At 34.4% G+C, this 20938-nt stretch overlaps 1 protein-coding gene across 1 annotated transcript in view; it reads right to left on the bottom strand.

Moving 5' to 3' along the window:
• Window positions 1-3412: 3412 nt before the first annotated feature.
• The window catches only part of TDRD15 (tudor domain containing 15), a 36459-nt gene continuing 18933 nt past the window's right edge, over window positions 3413-20938 (bottom strand). The window contains exons 3-4 of the mRNA XM_047743620.1: window positions 18228-18340; window positions 3413-4475 (exon numbers count right to left, since the gene is read on the bottom strand). Of these exons, the coding sequence (XP_047599576.1) occupies window positions 18282-18340 (59 nt within the window). The 3' untranslated portion in view covers window positions 3413-4475; window positions 18228-18281. The remainder of the gene's footprint in view (window positions 4476-18227; window positions 18341-20938) is intronic.

Here is a 20938-nt window from a genome sequence, read left to right as displayed (position 1 = left end):
ATCTATATACAAAAGAATGAAACTCAAAGGTAAACTCAAAATGGATGAAAGACCTCAATGTAAGACAGGAATCCATCAAAATCCTAGAGGAGAACATAGGCAGTAACCTCTTCAACATCAGCCACAGCAACTTCTTTCAAGACACTTTCCCTCCAAAGGCAAGGGAAACAAAAGTGAAAATGAACTTTTGGCACTTCTCCGAGATAAAAAGATTCGCAAGGCAAAGGAAACAGTCAACAAAACGAAGAGGCAATCCACGAAATATGAGAAGATATTCGCAAATGACACTACAGACAAAGGGCTATAAAGATCTATAAAGAACTTCTTAAATTCAACACCCAAAAAAGCAAATAATCAAGTCAAAAAATGGGCAAAAGACATGAGCAGACACTTCTCTAAAGACATACAAATGGCTAACATACACATGAAAAAAATGTTCATTACTAGCCATCAGGGAGATTCAAATCAAAACCACATTGAGATATCACCTTACATTATACCAATTAGAATGGCAAAAATCGATGAGGCAAGAAACAACAAAGGTTGGAGAAGTTGCAGAGAAAGAGGAACCTTCTTACACTGCTGGTGGGAATGCAAGTTGGTGCAGCCACTTTGGAAAACAATGTGGAGGTTCCCCAAAAAGTTAAAAATAGAGCTACTTTATGACCCAGCAACTGCACTACTGGGTATTTACCCCAAAGATACAGATGTAAAGAAGGGCCATATGCAGCCCAATGCTCATAGTAGCAATGTCCACAAAAGCCAAACTGTGGAAAGAGCCGAGATGCCCTTCAACAGATGAATGGATAAAGATGTGGTCCATATGTACAATGGAATAATACTCAGCCATCAGAAAGGATGAATAACCAAGTTTTGCACCAACATGGATGGGACTGGAGATTATGCTAAGTGAAATAAGTCAAAAAGAGAAAGTCAATTATCATATGATTTCACTTATTTGTGGAACAAAAGGAACAGCATGGAGGATATTAGGAGAAGGAAGGAGAAAATGAAGGGGGAGAAATCAGAGTGGGAGACAAAGCATGAGAGACTATGGACTCCAGGAAACACACTGAGGGTTTTAGAAGGGAGAGGTATGGGGGATGGGTGAGCCTGGTAATCGGTATTAATGAGGGCACAGATTGCATGGAGCACTGGGTCTCATATGCAGACAATAAATCATGGAACACTACATCAAAAACTAATGATGTACTACATAGCCTACATAACCTAAATAAATAAAACTACAGTGAGATACCAGTATCTACCCATAAAAAAGAGTAAAAGTAAAAAATACAATGATAAGTATTGGTGAAGATGTAGGATGTTAGAATTCTTACTGGTGGAAGTGTAAACTAGTATAGTCATTTTGGAAAACTTCTGGGCAGTAATTACTGACCTACTGAAGTTGGAAATCTACATGACTTATGAGGCAATTTCTCTCTGAAATATACATCCAACTGAAATGTATGCACAAAAGCATCAAAAGTAATGCACAAGAATATTCATAGCTATATTCTCTATTGCCATTCATTGAAAAAAATCCAAATATTTGTCAACAGTAGAATAATCACATTCATTCAATGAAATACCATACAGCAAGGAGAATGAACTGCTGCACACCACTAAGTAGATAAAACTCACCAACAAAATGTTAAACAGAAGATATTGGATATAAAAATACATATTATATGAATTAATATTAAGGTCAATGAGCAACAAACTAAACTATAATGTTTAGAGACCCAATTTAGAAGGCAACAATATGAAGAAAAGCAGGAAGGCAATTATCATAGATATCATGACAGTAATATCTAGGATAACACAGTTTTAGTAATTGAGACTAGAATTATTCTGAGTGATTGGCTGCTGATTACGTGGATCTATTTTGATAATCATTTGATACAGTACTTCACTGGGTATATGTGATCTTTCAGTTCTGAAAAGTGTAATTAAATTCCAGATGGGTTAAAATTTAAACTTAAAATTCAGACAATAAAAATTCTGCAAAATTAAAAAAAAAAAGGAGGGGCGGGGAGGAAGGGAACCTGGAAGATACAACCCATATGGGTGAGTAAGACTTTCTTCATTACATGCAGGAAACTCTGTTTAAAACAAAAATAGACCTGTTCAGTTGTATAAAGAGTTAAAAACTTTGTTATCTTTTGTACAAAAAGATTTGTTAATTGGGATGATAAAAGAGTTAACATCTTACAATATAAAAAGTACAAACATTAAAATAAGAAGTTTCATAGAAAAAAAAGAAGTTTCATAGAATAAATTAGGTGTCAACAAACATGTAAAATTGTTCAAATTCTCTAATTAAGAAATTAAAATAATCATTTTAATCTCTCATACAGGCAAAAATGTTTAAAATTCTATAAAATGTACTAATGGTAGTGTAAGAAAAAGGTATTCTCATACACGGACATTTCAGCTGTTTTTAAAAGCAACAGGGTAACATCTATTCAAATTAAAAATACATTCTTTCCCCCAGCAATTTTGCTACTAAAAAGCTATCTCAGAGAAACAAAATTACACCTAGAAAGGGATATACATGCAGATATTTATTGCAATCATATTCAAGGTGGCAAAAAATGCAAAAATAAAGGTCTATCAAGAGAAATTGTTAAAAACAAAATTAAAATACAACTGCTTTTTAAAATCATGCATACATTTAGAATAGAACTACATTACTTCTTAGATTTCTGATATGCTGAGAAAAGAAAATGCAGAAAAATTATATGTGATCTTTTTTCTAAAACATAACAAAAACATATCATTGTATTTATGTTCACATAATTATATCCATTCATTCACTGAATTCTATGCACATGGAGAAAATGTAAACTATTATGATGTACCTCAGGGCAGGGGTTAAAAAATTCTATGAATGGTAAAAGGAAGGGGAAGCCAAGCAAGTGAAGGAAAGAGTGCAAGAAAAACTGCACTTAAGAATGAATAACATGGTCATGTTTATTCACTTCTGTTAAATTATATAGGAGGCATATGTAGAATATCAGGTTTCTTCAAAAAAAAAATGATAGCCTCTCTTTAGGCACCTGAAATATATTTTTTCCTTAAAAAAAAAAAAAAAAAAAAAAGTCTTAAAAAATTAAGAGAAGACGGTCCCAGGAAAATGAGTAGAAATAAAGCTTGAAGGAATTTAAACTATAGAAATGACTGCCAGTAGATGGCAGTAAAACCCTCCAAAAATTATAGGAACATTTTCTTAATAGCTAGAAAAACTTATCTAAAATCTTTACCTCATAAAAATATTCAAATTATATATGCAGACCATGAATGAAGTTCCTTAAGACAGACTTTAACCCTTAATTTAACATTAATATATAATTATCTATTTCCTAAATCATCTAGAAGTCATTAAAAAAAACTCAAGAACAATGCCCTCAGAGAGCTGACAAAATATTCAATTAGTATGTATTTACCTTACATCTACTATGTGTAAAATATGGAGGCAAACTGAAGAAAACATTTATTGAGTTTTAATCAGGTAGAACAAAATGTAAAGTAAATGGAATGTTTACAAATAAACTAGTACAAGCTAATGTACTGATTTGTACAGTGGCATGTCAACTCTCAAGAATGCATATGGCCACACAACTTAGTGTCCCAAAACCAAATAAATAAATAAGCAAGCCATTAGGCAGATAAAACATGTCACACTTTTTCACTGAAACTCATACTTTACTCAGTAGCAGGCCTTTTTACTCTTACTATACACCAAAAGTTCTAATGATTCTTTAAAGTGGTTTAGAAGTTATCCAGCCATTCCACTTACTACCTCAAGGCTTAGTATAGAGCAACTACTTTACTAAGTTTATGGGTCCTGTAGCCTAGGAATTTGCATATGATGAATATGATGGAGTTGGCTTGTTTCTGTACAATCAACACCCATGGCTTCAGCAAGGAAAACTCAAATGGCTGGAGTCTGGAACTATTGACAAGAGTCCTTACACATGGCCTCCCCATGTGGCCTGGGCTTCCTGGGTGCAGTATCTGGATTTCCTGCATGATGGTCCAAGGCACCAGGTACAAGTGTTACAGAAAATAAGGTGAAAGCTACATCACTGCTTGTGAACTAGCCTTGTAAGATCACATGGAATGACTTCTACTCTGTGCTTTGGTCAAAGCACTCAAACCTACCCACTCCCAAGGGAATGGTAATTATACTCCTTTTCTTGAGGGGGAATAGCAAAGTTACAGCAGATAAAAACTTAAATATTACTGTGACAATCTTTGGGTAATAAAGTATAACACAGTATGCCCTCTGGCCCCAATGCACATCATTCCCATATGCAGGATTCACTACACCCTTCCCCGAAAGACCTCCAAAGTCTCAATCCATGATGGCATCAAAACAGTCTCAGACCTCATCATCTAAATCAGGTCCAAGTATAGATTAGGCTCCCCAGTAGTCGTTCCTCAAGTACAGTTCCTCTTGATCTGAAGACCTATGAAACAAAATGGCATGTTAGCCCACACACATCCAACACACCACTGTGGGACAAGCATAGAGTAACTTCTATAGGCACTCTCATTCAAAACAAAGAATCATGAGGCATACAGTAATTTCTTGGAAATCCCTGCAGACTAAATCCTCAACTCATTAGGTACACTTTTTTTTCCATATTGTGGCAGTAGCAATTTTGCTAGATATTCTTTTATTATATATAACAAAGATCTCCAGTCTCCTTTCCTCCAGCTTTCAACATTTTCCTCAGCTTCCTTAAGGCCTTCACTGACAGCCTCCCTTGAGGCCTGTCAGGTTTCCTCTCCTCAAGGACCTTCCAGTTTCTGCCCATGATTCATCCAAAAGTTATAGCAGCATCTCATATCTGGTACCAAATTTTGTTTCAGTTATTATTTCTTTTTTATTAACATATAATGTATTATTCGCTTCAGGGGTACAGATCAAGAAATGGGTAGAAGACATGAACAGACATTTCTACAAAGAAGATATCCAAATGGCCAATAGACACATGAAAAAGTGCTCAATGTCACTCATTATCAGAGAAATACAAATCAAAACCACAGTGATATACCACTTCACACCAGTCAGAAGAGCTAAAATTAACAAGTCCAGTTATTATTTCTATACAACAACTTCTTCCTAAAACCCAGGGATAAAATAATATTATATCACAAATTCTATGAGGCAGAAATTGAAACAAAACACAGCAGGTTGGCTTAAATCTGTTCCACAATGTCTGGACCTTCGATAGGGATATGCAAGTGGTAATACACCAGAACTATCAAGAAAAGAGCCCAAACGGAACCTTTCCATGTAGCTTGAGTTTCCTAGAGCATGACAACCTTCAAGGTCATTGGACTACTTGCATGGCAACTTGAAATTAAACAGGACTATTCTAGTGAACAAGTTAGAGGTACACAACCTTGTACAACCTAATCATACAAGTCAAGCAGCACTCCTTAAAAAGGGAACAGGACAGAATACCAATGGTGTTGTAGCCATTTCTGAAAACGAAAATCCTCTATCCCAGTTTATCAAGAAATAAACGAAGACCAAAATGCTATTGGCAATACGTATAATGACAGGAGGGAGAAATAATGCTTGCAACACATGCATTGTTTTTTTAGAGATTTTATTTATTTGACAGAGAGAGATCACAAGTATGCAGAGAGGCAGGCGGGGGCGGGGGGAGGAGGCTCCCTGCAGAGCAGAGAGCCCAATGTGGGGCTTTTTCCCAGGACCCCAGATCATGACCTGAGCCAAAGGAAGAGGCTTAACCTACTGAGCCACCCAGGCGCCCCAACACATGCGTTTTTGCTATCTCTCAAAACCCTATTAAGATAACATGAGAAGGTCGCCTGGGTGGCTCAGTGGGTTAAGACTCTGCCTTCAGCTCAGGTCATGATCTCAGGGTCCTGAGATCCCCAGAGTCGAGTCGGGCTCTCTGCTCAGCGGGGAGCCTGCTTATCCCTCTCTCTCTACCTGCCTCTCTGCCTACTTGTGATCTCTGTCAAATAAATAAAATCTTAAAAAAAATAAAAAGATAACATGGGAAAAAAGCCACTTGGGTTCCTCATCCACTGAACAAATAAGTAAAGAAGAGTTATATATAGTGGCTGAGGTGCTTGATCCAGCTTATAATGGAGGAAGAGTAGAAATTTAAAAAAGACATTAGAGAATATGCCCAAAATCCAAGTGATTGTATGACTTCCAAGTTCTTCCTTAATCAATGGTGTAAGTTAATGAAAACCTAGGGAATTCTTGTCTTGGCTATGAGATGGATATTAAACTAGTCCTATTACAAGCAACAGGACATAAAACCTAGAGAATATATAGAACTTTTGCAGGCATTGGACAATACTCATGAAAGGCTGTAATCCTTAAGAAAGGAGACATACATGGAAAAATCCCTATATTCATCCAGATTCCCTCCCTAAGTAAATTATTTGAACCACAGTGCAGAAAGGGAGATCAAGGCAAGGTTCAAGGCAGGTGTCACAGTTAGATCCACAGAGAATGGCTGTAATCCTTAAGAAAGGAGACATACATGGGAAAATCCCTATATTCATCCAGATTCCCTCCCTAAGTAAATTATTTGAACCACAGTGCAGGAAGGGAGATCAAGGCAAGGTTCAAGGCAGCTGGGATTTAGGTGTCACAGTTAGATCCACAGAGAATGAACCCCAAAGGCTTGCATGTTAATTCCACCGGTCCTTAGCCAACTTCTAAGCTGCAAATTTACAGGGCAAGGCTCTTTATACTTAGTGTAGCTGTGATAAGAGGTTGAAAGCTGGGAGGAGTTTCTGGATGTAACAGGGTGCTTGGGAGAATTTGCAGTTTGGGCCAAGCCAGAATATAAGCACCCTGGAAAACAAGCTGGGCACTCAGTTGAGACTCCAGAAAAGTGATCTACAGAAAGATCAAGATTAAAGCATGAAAACAAAATTAAAAATACATCTTCCCTTATACTAGATGAGTAAAAGCCAAGTGATCCATCTGTAACTTAAACACCTACCAAAACAAAAATTTATAATCTTAAAAAGGAAATATAACCCAAAATAACTATAATATATATCCACATTGTCTTCTGTGTAATAAAAAAAATAGGGAAAGAAACCAGTAAAAGTGATACATAACCAAGAGAATTAAAGTAGGCATCCATTAATGATAAACTCTCAAATTTAGACTAGAAAAAAACTTCAACCTGTTTAAATGTTAACACACAACCACAAACATCATACTTAGGTATAAGATAGGCCTTTCCCCTAATACAAGCAATAAGACATGGATACCTGCTCCCACCATTCCTTTCTGTTATATTGGAGATTCTAAATACTGCAATTTGGCAAGAAAAAAAAAATAAAGGATCTTAATAAAGGGAAGACTTAAATTTTTTTGCATAGTATATTCTGCAAGCAGCAAATCCAAAGAAACACATATACAAATTAGAATGAATGGATAAGTACAGAAAGGTTACAAAACACAAGATCAAACTTCAAAAAATAAATTATATTCTAATTCCAAAAGATGGATCAATTAGAGAATGAGATCAATATCTTTCATAAAAGCAACAAAGAACGAAAATATTTATAAATAGAATAAGTGCTTCAAGACCTATACAGTAAAAATTACAAACATGGAGGAGGGAAATTAAAGATCAACAAACAGATAGTTCCCATTCATGGATTGGAAAATTCAGTATTGTTAAAATAGCAACTCTTCCCAAATTAGTCTACAGATTCAACCAACTGCCATAAAATCTAGCAGGCTTTTTTGCAGATATTTAAAAGGTGACCCCCACCACATTCATATGGAAATGTAACAGACCCAAAACCATTTTGGAAAAAAAATGAGAATTTTCACATTGATTTCAAAAATATTCCAAAGCTATAGTAATCAAAATGGTGAAGTATAGGCAAAAGGCTAATCCTATTCATCAATGGAAGATAATTAAGAGTCCACAAATAAATCATTTTGGGTCAAGTGATTTTGACAAAGTTTCCACAACAACTCAGTGGACAAGAGTCTTTTTAGATAAATGGTGATGTAAAAACTGGAAATCCACCTGCAAAAAAAAAATCAACAAATGAAGTTAGATCCCACACCTCATTCCACATACAAAAATTAACTTAAAATAGATCAAATACCTAAATAAGAACTAGGATTCTAAAACTTAGGAAAAAACTTTTATAAGCATTCATCATCTTGAATTAGGTAGTAATTTCTTATGTAGGATACCAAAAGCAAATGTAAAAGCAACAAAAATATGGGTATCAATGGACTCCATCAATATTAAACACATCTGTTCTTCAAATGGACATCAAAGCCAAACCGACAACCCTCAAAAATGGCATAAAATACTTGTAAACCTATACAGGATAAGGCCTTGTATCCAGAATACACATTACTACTCCACAATAAAGAGAAAAAAAAAATTTTAATGGTGAAAATTTTTGAAAACTTATTCAAAGATGTACAAATGGCTAATAAGCACATGAAGACATGCTCAATATCATTAATTAAATGCAAATTAAAACCAAAAGACAGCTTTTCACCTCCACTAGGATGGCAAGAATAAAAATGGATAAAGAACCAAGAACTGGTCCTTTGAGAATATAAACAAAACTGATAATTCTTTAGCCAGACTGAAGGGAAAGCAAAGGACTCAAAATCAGAAATGGAGAAATATCTACACCAAAGAAATACAAAATAATATTATACCAACCTAGAAGAAATGGATTCTTAGAAGCATAATCTTCCCAAACTGAATTAGTAATAAATAGTAAATCTGAACAAACCAGTTACTAGAAATGAAATAGAATCAATAGTCAAAAAAATCTCCCAACAAAATCCAGGACCAGATGGCTTCACAAGTAAATTCTACCAAACATTCAAATGATTAAAAGAATAGTACCCATTCTTTTCTATTAGGGCAGCATTACCCTGATACCAAAACCAGACAAAGACACTACAAAAAAACACACACACACACACACACACACACACACACACACACACAACACAACAACTACAGGCCAGCATCTCTGATAAACAGATATAAAAATCTTCAACAAAATATTAACAAACCAAATCCAAAAATACATTTAAAAAAAATTACCACAATCAAGTGGTATTTATTCCAGGGGTGCAAGGGCAGTTCAATATATATAAATCAATCAACATGATGCAACATGTTAACAAGAAAAGAAACATTTCAAAAGATTCAAAAAAAAAGCATTTGATAATGTACAACATCTCCTCATGATAAAAATCCTCAACAAAGTAGAAGGGAACAGGGTTGCTGGAGAGAAGACAGGTGGGGGGATGGGATAATTGGGTGATGTGATAAGCACTGGGTGTTATATGCAACTGATAAAGTATCGAACAGTACATCTGGAACTAATGATGTACTATATGTTGGCTAATTTAAAAAAAAAAGAACACACCTCAACATAATAAAGGCCTCATGTGAAAAATGCACAGCTAGCATCATATTCAATGGTGAAAACATGGGAACTTTTCCTCTAAGATCAGGAACAAGACAAGGATGTCCACTCTCACCACTTTTATTTCAACACAGTACTAAAAGTCCTCATTACAGCAATCAGACAAGAGAAATAGAAGGCATCCAAACCAGTAACAAAGAAGTAAAACTTTTACTATTTGCAGATGATATGATAATATGTATTTTAAAAACCTAAAGACTCTAGAAGAAAGACCAGAATAAGTGAATTAAGTCAAGTCACAGGATACAAAACTAATACCTAAATCTATTGAATTTCTATACACTAATAATGAAGTAGAACGGGGAAATAACGCCATTTATAACTGCACCAAAAATAATATCTAGGAATAAATCAAGGAGGTGAAATACCTCTAAGAACCATAAAATGTTGATGAAAGAAATTGAGGACACAAAAAATGGACATATGTTCCATGGTATGGATTCGAAGAGCCAAAATGGTTAAAATGTCCATACTACCTAAAGCAATCTACAGATTTACAGTAATCCCTATCAAAATATCAATTGGAAAAAATGATCCTAAAATTTATATGGGACTACAAAAGAACCCAAATAATAGTTCTTTGGAAAGAATTACAAAGCTGGAGATATCATAATCCCAGGATTCAACATATACTATGAAACTATAGTAATCAGAACAATATGGTACTGACACAAAAATAGACACACAAAACAATGAAACAGAATGGAGACCCCATAAATAAACCTATGCTTACGTAGCCAATTAATCTATAGTAAAGGCAGCAAGAATATACAGTGGGAAAAAGATGGTCTCTTCAACAAATGGTGTTGGGAAACTAAAGAGCTACATGCAAAAGAATGTAACTGGAACATTTTCTTACACCATGCATAAAAGTAAATTCAAAATGCATTAAGTACCCAGAAGGAATGCATACTGAATTGCAGGAATGATACTGAATAATAAGACATTGCAAAAATTATTTATGGAGATTGTCGCTCAACTTGTTACAACTGCCCAACACAGAGCTGTACACTCAAAGTTTATCATATGATACAAAAATATGTCTGAAGTTAGTTTTAAAGTAATGACAAAAGATATTCACAGAAAAACAAAAGCTGAGAAAATTGTTATCAGATCCAAGTTAACATAAAGGGATATTAAAATAATCTAAATGAGAACATTTCAAAATACATGGGATGCCAGTGAAGAATGCTTGTTTATAACATTAAGCACTTCCATTGCAAAAAAGAAAGATCTAAAATATTCACCTCAAGAAGCTAGAAAAAGGAAATAAAGCACAGAGTAAAAGGAAATAAAAGTCATAGCAGAAATAAGGAAATGGAAAATGGAAAAATGGGAAAAACTGAAATTTCTCTGAAGAGGAGTTAGAAATACAAACCTCCGTAAGATTTCTCAGAGGAGAAATTTCCCAACTCATTCTATTACCCTAATACCAAATCCAGAGAAGACATTTGGAACAAAACCATAGACCAGTATCCCTCAAACGAAATTCCTTAAAAAATGCTAGCACCAAGTCTAGCAAGACATTAGAAAGATTACATAACATGCCTAAATGGGGCATCCCAGAAATGCAACAGCGTTTTAACACTCAAAAATCATATATATAAGTTGGTTGGTTTGTTGGGGTTCAAAAGGTACAAATCTGGAAAACAAATATAAGAAAACCTGTAGAAGAGGAATTTGGATGAGCCTGTAGTAATGGCCATGTGAATCTTGGCGTGTCAAACTTGGTGATTCATGCCCATGTTTATCATATGCATTTGGAAAACACATATGCACAAAAATACACTCAGCAACCAGGTAAAAGGACTTAACCACCCAGTAGGTATCCTAGCACCTCTATTCTCTGCCACACTAGTGTATAGCCAATGACTCAATTCCAACAATGGAACCCAGCACATATCCAACAGAAATGCACGTATATATTTATGAAATTCACAGTATTCAGATCAGTTTGGGTTGTTTTTTTTTTTTTTTTTTTACAATTGATGACATTTTTCCAGTTTTCAAGGGTGGAATGAATAAACAGATGTTTGATAAAGTATTCAGAAATGAATGAACCACAACTACATACACACACAAAAATGGATAAATCCTATATTTTAAAACTGTGCAAAAAGAAACCAGTATAAAAACTTACTATCAGTTCCATATATAACCATTAAAAAATAAACACATTTTTCCTTGGTTGTTGGCAAAATTAGGTGGTAAAACTATTTTTAAAGACCCAGAAAGGAAGATAGTACCACGAAAGTCAAGATAGTAGTTCCTTTGGAGGAGGGCATAAGTATTTGTAAGAATGGGAAAAGAGCTTCTGGAGTTTTGGTAATGTTCCATTTTTGAACTGAGTAGCAGTTACATGGGCGGTTCAACCAGAAATAAAGCCTCTAGCTATAGATATGTTTTTTATACTTTTATGCCTATACTTTAAAAAAGGTTTAAAAATGAATTACACACCAATAGCTAATAATGACATGCACAGAATGATCTTGGCTAAGGATGTTACTTTCCCCCTTCCTAGGGCTCTCCTTTTCATCTATTCTTTGAACCTTGAGGTTTGAGATTTTTATTCCCTTTAATTTTGAGATCCTTAAACTAGATATCAGAATTTCATTACACTTCTCCATTCTTATCTAAATAGTCTCAAGAACAGCTTATTGAATTCATAAGCTATATATAAGCTTCATACATGCAATTTTTAAGAACCTTCACTGAAATATTCGCTTGGCATAAAATTCACTTTTCAAGTATACAGATCAATGGATTTTAGTATATTAACACAGTTGCACAACCACTATCACCATTTAGTTTCAGAACATTTTCAGAGCCCCAAAGAGAAATTCCATAGCCATAAGCAGTCTCTTCCTATCCCCAACTCCCCAAGGGCCTTGGCAATCAAAACTGGTTTGTGCTGAGTCAGTTTTGCTTGGCTGTACTATGTGGTCTATAATTTCCTTCCTTGTAGGTTTGCCTAAGTTCCCTGACAAATTATACCACACATCTATCAAGAATCAGGCTCAGAAGTCATATTTTTTAAGTCTTTTTCAACTGGTTCCTCAATCCCCCGGAAGTTAGGCTCACTGTCCTCTGCGGTCCTAAAGCCCCTATTATACACCCTTATATGCCATGTACCACTTATAATTACCTTATTCCCACCACTGCGAATATCTTAAGAACCACAATTTGACTCATTTTTCTATCTCCTATATTGAATACAGAGATTTCCAAAATGTTTGATGAATGAATCGACCATATAAGAAACTGTGACTGGATTATAAAGATGATGATTTAGTACTCAGAAGACATTCAGAAATATCTATGTTTGAGGACATCAAGACAGAAATATGTTATGGAAAAGCATTATGATAAAATAACTTTAGTCAACTGATCACTTTATGATTAATAAAAAATTATGAGTAAACTAAGAAAATACATTAAAACTATTACATTGAGTTCATGCTAAGATTTTAATGTATCCTGGGACACCTGGGTGGCTCAGTCATTAAGCATCTGCCTTTGGCTCAGGTCATGATCCCAGGGGTGTTGGGATCGAGCCCCACACTGGGCTCCCTGCTCAGCAGGAAGACTGCTTCTCCCTCTCCCACTCCCCCTGCTTGTGTTCCCTTTCTCGCTGTCAAATAAATTTTTAAAAAAAGATTTTGATGTATCCTAGCCAAAGGGGAATAGTTATTAGAATCTTAAATAAATTTAGTATGGCTGTCCTAATATAACCTAAGAAAAATTATCAAAGTCCAGTGTAGAAAAAAAATGTTGTTGGAGACTTCTGAAATGTTGAAAATTACATCCAAACTACCGGCCAAATAAAAAATCAAGGTAATGCTCAACTCATAGAATGAGGTTTGAAAGTTTTCATTCCACTTCTATTTCTTGGAACAGTTTGGAAAGAATAGGCATTAACTCTTCTTTAAATGTTTGGTAGAATTCCCCTGGAAAGTCGTCCAGCCATGGACTTTGGTTGGAAGGTCTTTGATTACTCATTCAATTTCTTTGCTGGCTATGGGTCTTTTCAGATTTTCTTTCAGTTTTGTTAGTTTATAGGTTTCTAGGAATTTATCCATTTTTTCCAGATTGCTCAATTTGTTAGCATATAATTTTTCATAATATTCTAATTGTTTATATTTGTGATGTTGGTTGTGATCTCTCCTCTTTCATGATTTTATTTGGGTCATTTCTCTTTTTGATAAGTCTGGCTAGGGGCTTATCAATTTTATTCTTTCAAAGAATCAGCTCCTAGTTTCATTGATTTTACTGTTTTTGTGTTTCTATATCATTTATTTCTGTTTTAACCTTTATTATTTCCCTTCTGCTGGCTTTAATTTACTGTTCCTTTCTTAGCTCCTTTAGATGTAAGGTTAGGTTGTGTATTTGAGACTTTCTTGCTTCCTGATAGGCCCATATTGCTATATACTTTCCTCTTATTACTGCCTTTGCTGCAAGTCCCAAAGTTCTGAACTGCTGTGTTTTCCTTTTCATTTGTTCCATGTATTTTTAATTTCTTTGATCTCCTAATTAACCCATTCATTTTTTAGTAGGATGTTCTTTGACCTCCATGTATTTGTGATCTTTTCAAATTTTTTCTTGTGGTTGACTTCAAGTTTCATAGCTTTGTGGTCTGAAAATATGCATGGTATGATCTCCATCTTTTTGTAGTTTGTTGAGATCTGATATGTGACTCAGTGTATGATCGATTCTGGAAAATGTTCGTGTGCACACAAAAAGAATCTGTATCCTGGTGCTTTAGGATGAAATGTTCTGAATATATCTGTTAAGTCCATTTAGTTCAATGTGTCATTCAAAACCAGTCTTTCCTTATTGGACTTTCTGCTTAGATGATCTGTCCATTGCTGTGAGGTGTTACAATCTCTTCAAATGGTGTTGGGAAAACTGGACAGCAGCACACAGAATGAAACTGGACCACTTTCTTACACTATACACAAAAACAAATTCAAAAATGGATGAAAGACCTAAATGCAAGAGGAAACCATCAAAATCCTAAAAGAGAACACAGTCAGTAATCTTTGACATTGGCCGCAGCAACTTCTTACTAACATGTCGCCAGAAGCAAAGGAAACAAAAACAAAAGAACTATTGGGATTTAAGATAAAAACTTCTGTACAGTGAAGGAAACAAAAAAACTAAAAGGCAACCAACAAAATGGGAGAAGATATTTGCAAGAGACATATCTGATAAGACTTCCAGATGGCTAACAGACACATGAAACAATGCTCATCATCATTCATTAGGGAAATACAAATCAAAACCACAAGGATATACCACCTCACACCTGTCAGGATAGTTAAATTAACACAGGAAACGACAGATGTTGACAAGGATGCAGAGAAAGAGAAACCCTCTAACCCAGTTGGTGGGAATGCAAACTGGTGCAGCCACTCTGGAAAACAGTATGGAGGTTCCTCAACAAGTTAAAAATAGAACTACCCTATAACCCACCAATTACCCAAAGGATACAAAATTACAGATTTGAAGGAATACCTGCCCCCCAGTGTTTATAGCAACATTATTAACAATAGTCAAACTATGGAGAGAACCCAAATGTCCATCAATTGATGGATAAAGAGGTGATTTTGTGTGTGTGTGTGTGTGTGTGTGTGTGTGTGTAATGGACTATTTTTTTTAAGATTTTATTTATTTATTTGACAGACAGAGATCACAAGTAGGCAGAGAGGCAGGCAGAGAGAGAGGGGGAAGCAGGCTCCCTGCTACGCAGAGAGTCTGATGTGGGGCTCGATCCCAGGACCCTGGGATCATGACCTGAGCCGAAGGCAGAGATTTTAACCCACTGATCCACCCAGGTTCCCCTGTGTAATGGACTATTACTCAGCCATCAAAAAGAATGAAATCTTGTTATTTGCAAAAACATGGATGGAACTAGAATGTATTGCTAAGCAAATTAAGTCTGAGAAAGACAAATACCATATGATTTCACTCATATGTGGAACAAAACAAAACAAATGAAAATGAGAAATGGAGGGAAAAAAGAAGTGAGGAGAGGGTGGGGGTTAAATGAGTGAGGAGTATTAAGGAGGACACTTGTGATGAGCACTGGGGTTTATACATAAGTGATGTCACTAAAGTCTACTCCTGAAACCAATATTTCACTATATGTTAACTAACTGGAATTTAATAAAAATTTGAAAAAAAACACAAAAAGTTATAGGCCAAATAAAAAGATCTAATTTAAATATCCAACATTCCTTTAAAAGTGAAACATGAAAAAAATGAAAACTTTTGAGAAGTACTTTTAAAGAGAAAAAAATGTACTAAGTGTTTGAGTAAAGACTAACTTTGATCACGGGAAATGTTAAAGTGAATTCAGTTTTTCATCACAATATGCACAAGGTATGATTCTGTTAATGCTATAGTACCCTTTTAAAACACATTCATGCAGACACATTCAGACTTTAAATATTTTACTGCGAAATATTTTTTACACAAAATACTCCATTACAAAACAAAAATAATTTCCCTTGGGTGTACACAACTGTAAGAATCTTTAAGTGATATTAGAGTTAAATGCTCATAAACAAGTCAGAGAGTTATATTAATACAGATCTTAAAATTTTTAAAAAATCAGACATAAATTTAACCAACTCAGCATCTTATATAGAAGAATTTAGAATCAAAGTGATCATGCCAGGAAAAGACAAATGAATAAGTTTGTCTTTTTTTATGAATGTTTTTATTCTATATCAATATAGTTTTGAATGCATATGTGAATTTTTTTAAGAAATCCATTCCTAAAGAATACTTTTTTTCCATTCTCATAAACCATTTTATGAGAGTTCAAAATATTTTTAATTTATATGAATAAAGCAAAATTAGAAATTATTTAAAAAAGTAAAGCTAAACAATCATCAACTTTGAAATATTTTCAGCTAAAAACTTAAATGTGATATTGCTTCCCAAAGTTTGAACCAACAGTCTGTTGCTAACATAAAACAAGATTCTACTAACAAACTAATACAAATGTTTCAGACTAGGAAAAATGCATTAATATTGACTTAACTGAAACACAGTAAAACTTAATCTTACGAAAACATAAATCCTAAGATGAATACGCTATTTTGTTTTTATTTGAAAGTAATCGGAATTACTAACTCATCCTCCATGTTGGAATTTTACAGTATATTAAACTAGCTAACAGAGAGGGGAAAAACATGCCTTCAAGTATAAAAAGAAAACCATCACTTTAAATTAATCATTTCTATCTTAAAGGGAAACTTAATTTTAATGTTACCTTCAACTACTTTCTATATTGGGCTTCTGTTGAAGTTAAAAAAAAATCAAGTAGGAAGTATACAATTATAAAAAACATAATTTTAAATGCTACAATAAATTTGTGAATTTTTGAAATAGACAAATGTAAAATACTATACCTGAAGATACATACATGAAGTTAAATCTGAAAAACTGAAGGGATAGGAGGCTCTTCTGGATAAAACTGGTACCAAAAACATCCATTACTACTTTATCTTATTTTGGCATTCAAATTCATCTAATTAACCAAATCACTATCTTTACCATATTTTATGGTACCAAAACCAAACAACAAAAGCAGCCCAGTGATACAATAGTTACAGAAGTTGAAGCAAATTATTTTTCCAATAGAAGCCCTTTTCTAAATTGTACACAATAATCTCTAAGATCTGGTGAGGTTTAGGAAGGTAACACCAAAGGATTCAAAGAAATTAGATTATAAAGATTATAAATTATCTGCTCTAAAATCACATACCACAGATTAATTTGTAATGTAAAAATATGAAGTCTCCCTGCCTTGAATAAACTTTAAGATATCAGATTTAAACTCCTATTCCTATTCTGGAAATTACTTCCTAACCTCAAAAAAAAATTACAATATCAATACACTAATATATATGTACCAATGATAAATTTGTCCCCAAGTAGCTTAAAATATGTCTAAGTTTTCTCAAATATTCTCTAAATCACCAAATCCCTAGTTCTTCAAAACTATTTGGCATTCATTGACTTTAAGTGCAATTGTATGATTTTATGGTTCTATCTTTACAACAAAATACTCTGAATTTGCACAGTAAATGTTTACTTGTAACAAATTCTAATTCACATGTAACTGCACTGGCAAGATATCTCCCTACCCCCACCCTCCCACCAACTAAACAGTAGTGTTCTTGAAGATCACAAGTATCTATAACAAACCACCAAAAATATAAAGCCAAATTAAAAATAGATACAACTGCCAAATAAAGTGGAAGAAAAATCTCATTGCATGAGCTAAAGAAGAGGAAGAATGGGATTAAGTTGGACTTCTCTTCCATATTCTACTACGAAGTGTCAGTTCTATAAGCACCTATATTTTCCTGGGAATATGGTTGTGCAGCATTAACTATATATTATCCATGACTGCAATGAAGACTCTAAAAGTAATGACAGAAACAAAGGCTTTAGTCAGGAAAGACACCTGAAAGATGTAAATAATGGTGAAATAGCTAATGACTGAAAATATAAGCAAAAAATGGTTTATCAAATATTTAAAATGTTTTAGGAGTGAACCCCATTTCCTAAATAACCTTTCTGAAAACAAGTCATCCTAATTCCTGGTCACTTAAGATTTCTGTAACATTTAATCACTGTCTGCTGAGAAAATAAGATGAACAATCTAGATGCCTTTCAGATACTTTAAATATTAGAAATTGTTATATGCTTACCACTTTTATTATATATTTGGAGCATCTAAAACAAAACAGTAATTACTGGGTATCCTATATATTATTTGTTGCCAAACTGTTGCATAAAGGATCTGAGCTTTCATCTCCCTGCACTGAAAAACAAGCAAAAAAGAATAATTAGTATTTCATAAAGGATTTTTCCAAGCATTATGGGTTTCATTAATAGTCAAGACTATTTTGAAAATTCCTACTATAAACAGAATTTTTAACTAATTTCTAAAGTCACAATTTAAAAAGGTAACAAATGAAATATGGCATACAAATTACATACTCATATATATACACATAATTATACATATAAATAAAAATATTTTATTACTAATATATATCCATTTTGGAAAAAATACATATAGCTTATTCTAATCTTTATTTAGAACTATAATTCTCTCAATCAGAAATCCTATCTTCCAAACAGATCTAACCATTAATCTAACCACTATACTGCAAATATGCATGTTCATATATACAGACACACAGTGTCCTAAATATTGCAATTTCATGCAGAGAAGCATCAGCAGTTTTTCAAGTTACTATTTCACAAAAGATTTTAAAAACAATTGTAGCTTTATTAAGATGGCTATTTCTAAAATTAGTGAGCATGTATTTTATACCAGATACTAACGGGTTTTACATGTTTTAACTTACATAGCCCTCATAAGCAGCAAGTGGCATTCATTATTAGCTGCGTATTACAGATGAAGAAACTAACTGAAGAAAGATATATGTTAAAAAGCCTACCTCCAGTTTCACAGTTAAGGAATGAAACAAGAATGAAAACTCAGGGAAGGTGCCTCACTGCCCATACTTTTAAATACCATGCTAGGTCCAATGTAAGTGATTCTTAAGTATGTATCACTTAAAAATCTTCTATTTTCAGAATTCAGTCTAACGTTTTATATGCCTGTCAGCCATTCCCCTTTGGATATCTAGCTATATCATCTCAAATGTAAAAGGTCAGACAAATCTCTCCTCAAAACTGGGCTGCCATTCCAGACTTCTTTCAAAGGTGTCCTCCAGTTAAATAAACAACTGTAGGAAAGTAGCACATATCAGCATCAAACATTGCCTCATTACCACAGAGTAACTAGACATTTTTGCGTTTTTTAAAAGGGTTATTACATTCTCTGATTTCCATAATTATCTACTCAAGGACGTCCAGGGAAAAAGCAAGTGAGCAAGCAACGACAGCAAGAACATCCCAGAAACGGACTAATAACTTATTTTGAAAAGAGTCTGCAAATAAAAACAATTAGCTGACTATTTTAATATTGATATGTTACAGTAGGCTGAAACTATGGGAAAGTTAAGCCCATTTTCTAAATGTAAGTGGCAGCAACTTCTATAATTAAAATAATACCAGGACAAAATAAATGGATTATAATTCAAGGCCATTTCTAACACAATGACACTCTAAGTTTAGCACAGAATTACTGTGACTCATTGTGTATAGTTTGGACTCCAAACACCAGAAGGATAGATTCTACGAGTTTTCAGAGTCCAAAATTAGTGTTTTCTCTCAAAATTAATTCAGGAAGTTGTCCACAGTCATCTTCGGAATAGGGGTTCTCGACCTTGGCTATACATTAGAATCACCTGGGGAGCTTTAAAATCCTGCTAGGGAGACCACAGCATGACCAATTAAAAAAAAAATCTCTCTAAAAGCGAGGCCCAGGCATCAGAATTTTTTTAAAGCTTCCTTTCTTAATGTCAGTGCAAAGCCCTGAGTGAAAAAGCACAGCCATTAGACCCACTTTTCTAGATTCTTCAACAGGCAAGGGAGTATCAAATATTGGTAACTTTAACCCAGAAAAAAAAAAAAAAAAGAGAGAGAGAGAGACTATTTTGCCCCAGATTCAGAGCAGACAGTAAACAGCAGTGGCTCCCACAGTGCTGCCTTTGGACGAGTAGTAACAGATGTTAGGAGCGTTGACAGTACTCAAGGCGATGAGACCATCTAACGTTTTCTCATTTTGTTTTAAAACGGAGAATAGCAAGTGCATTAGTAAGTTCTTAGTCCACGTAACCATGTTTCTTCTATTTGTCTCAAAGTTATGATTTTCCCCTAAATGAAACTTCAGGTTCTATTTTTTAGAACTGTAATTTGACGTTTGGACTACTTTTGTAATAGCTACTTCCACTTAACTCACTCACTGATTCACTGTGTGCTAGGCATGCAGGAGGTGGATGGAGATAGGGGTTCACAGTGGGGTCTTAGAGAATTTGATAAGAAAAACATGGAGGTAGAAGCACACACATGTGAAGTAGTAAAAGAAATTATGTAAGTACTAAGATGCACGGGCAGAGGGACAAAAGCTTATTGAAAACTCTTCCTCAAATGGTATCACTGCTTTGCAAAAGGCAGTATGATTAACAAAAAACTTTGGAGTTGGAGACACAGTTGCTAGTAAATAAGGAGCTGAAATTCTGTCTTTATACCCAAAGGAAAATAAAATTTTCCTGAGCCTCATCCATAAAATACTGATAATTTGCGGGGGGGGGGGGTCATTCTTCCCATTCCTGAGGTATCCTTCCATGTAGAAGTATTCACAGCTGAGGCACTCTCCTAGCCTAACACTGCTCTGGTTTGTTTCCTCCCTTACTTACACCAGGAGTAGGACCAATCTGATTGGTCCACTTAGAAGGACAAATTCCTCTATTAGTTTAGCCGGTTCCTCCTCCCTCCCTTTTTG

This window comes from Lutra lutra, chromosome 9, assembly GCF_902655055.1.
Source record: "Lutra lutra chromosome 9, mLutLut1.2, whole genome shotgun sequence".
NCBI classification, from domain to species: domain Eukaryota; kingdom Metazoa; phylum Chordata; class Mammalia; order Carnivora; family Mustelidae; genus Lutra; species Lutra lutra.
The sequence above is the reverse complement of the archived record's forward strand: the minus strand, read 5'-3'. Positions and strand labels throughout refer to the sequence as shown.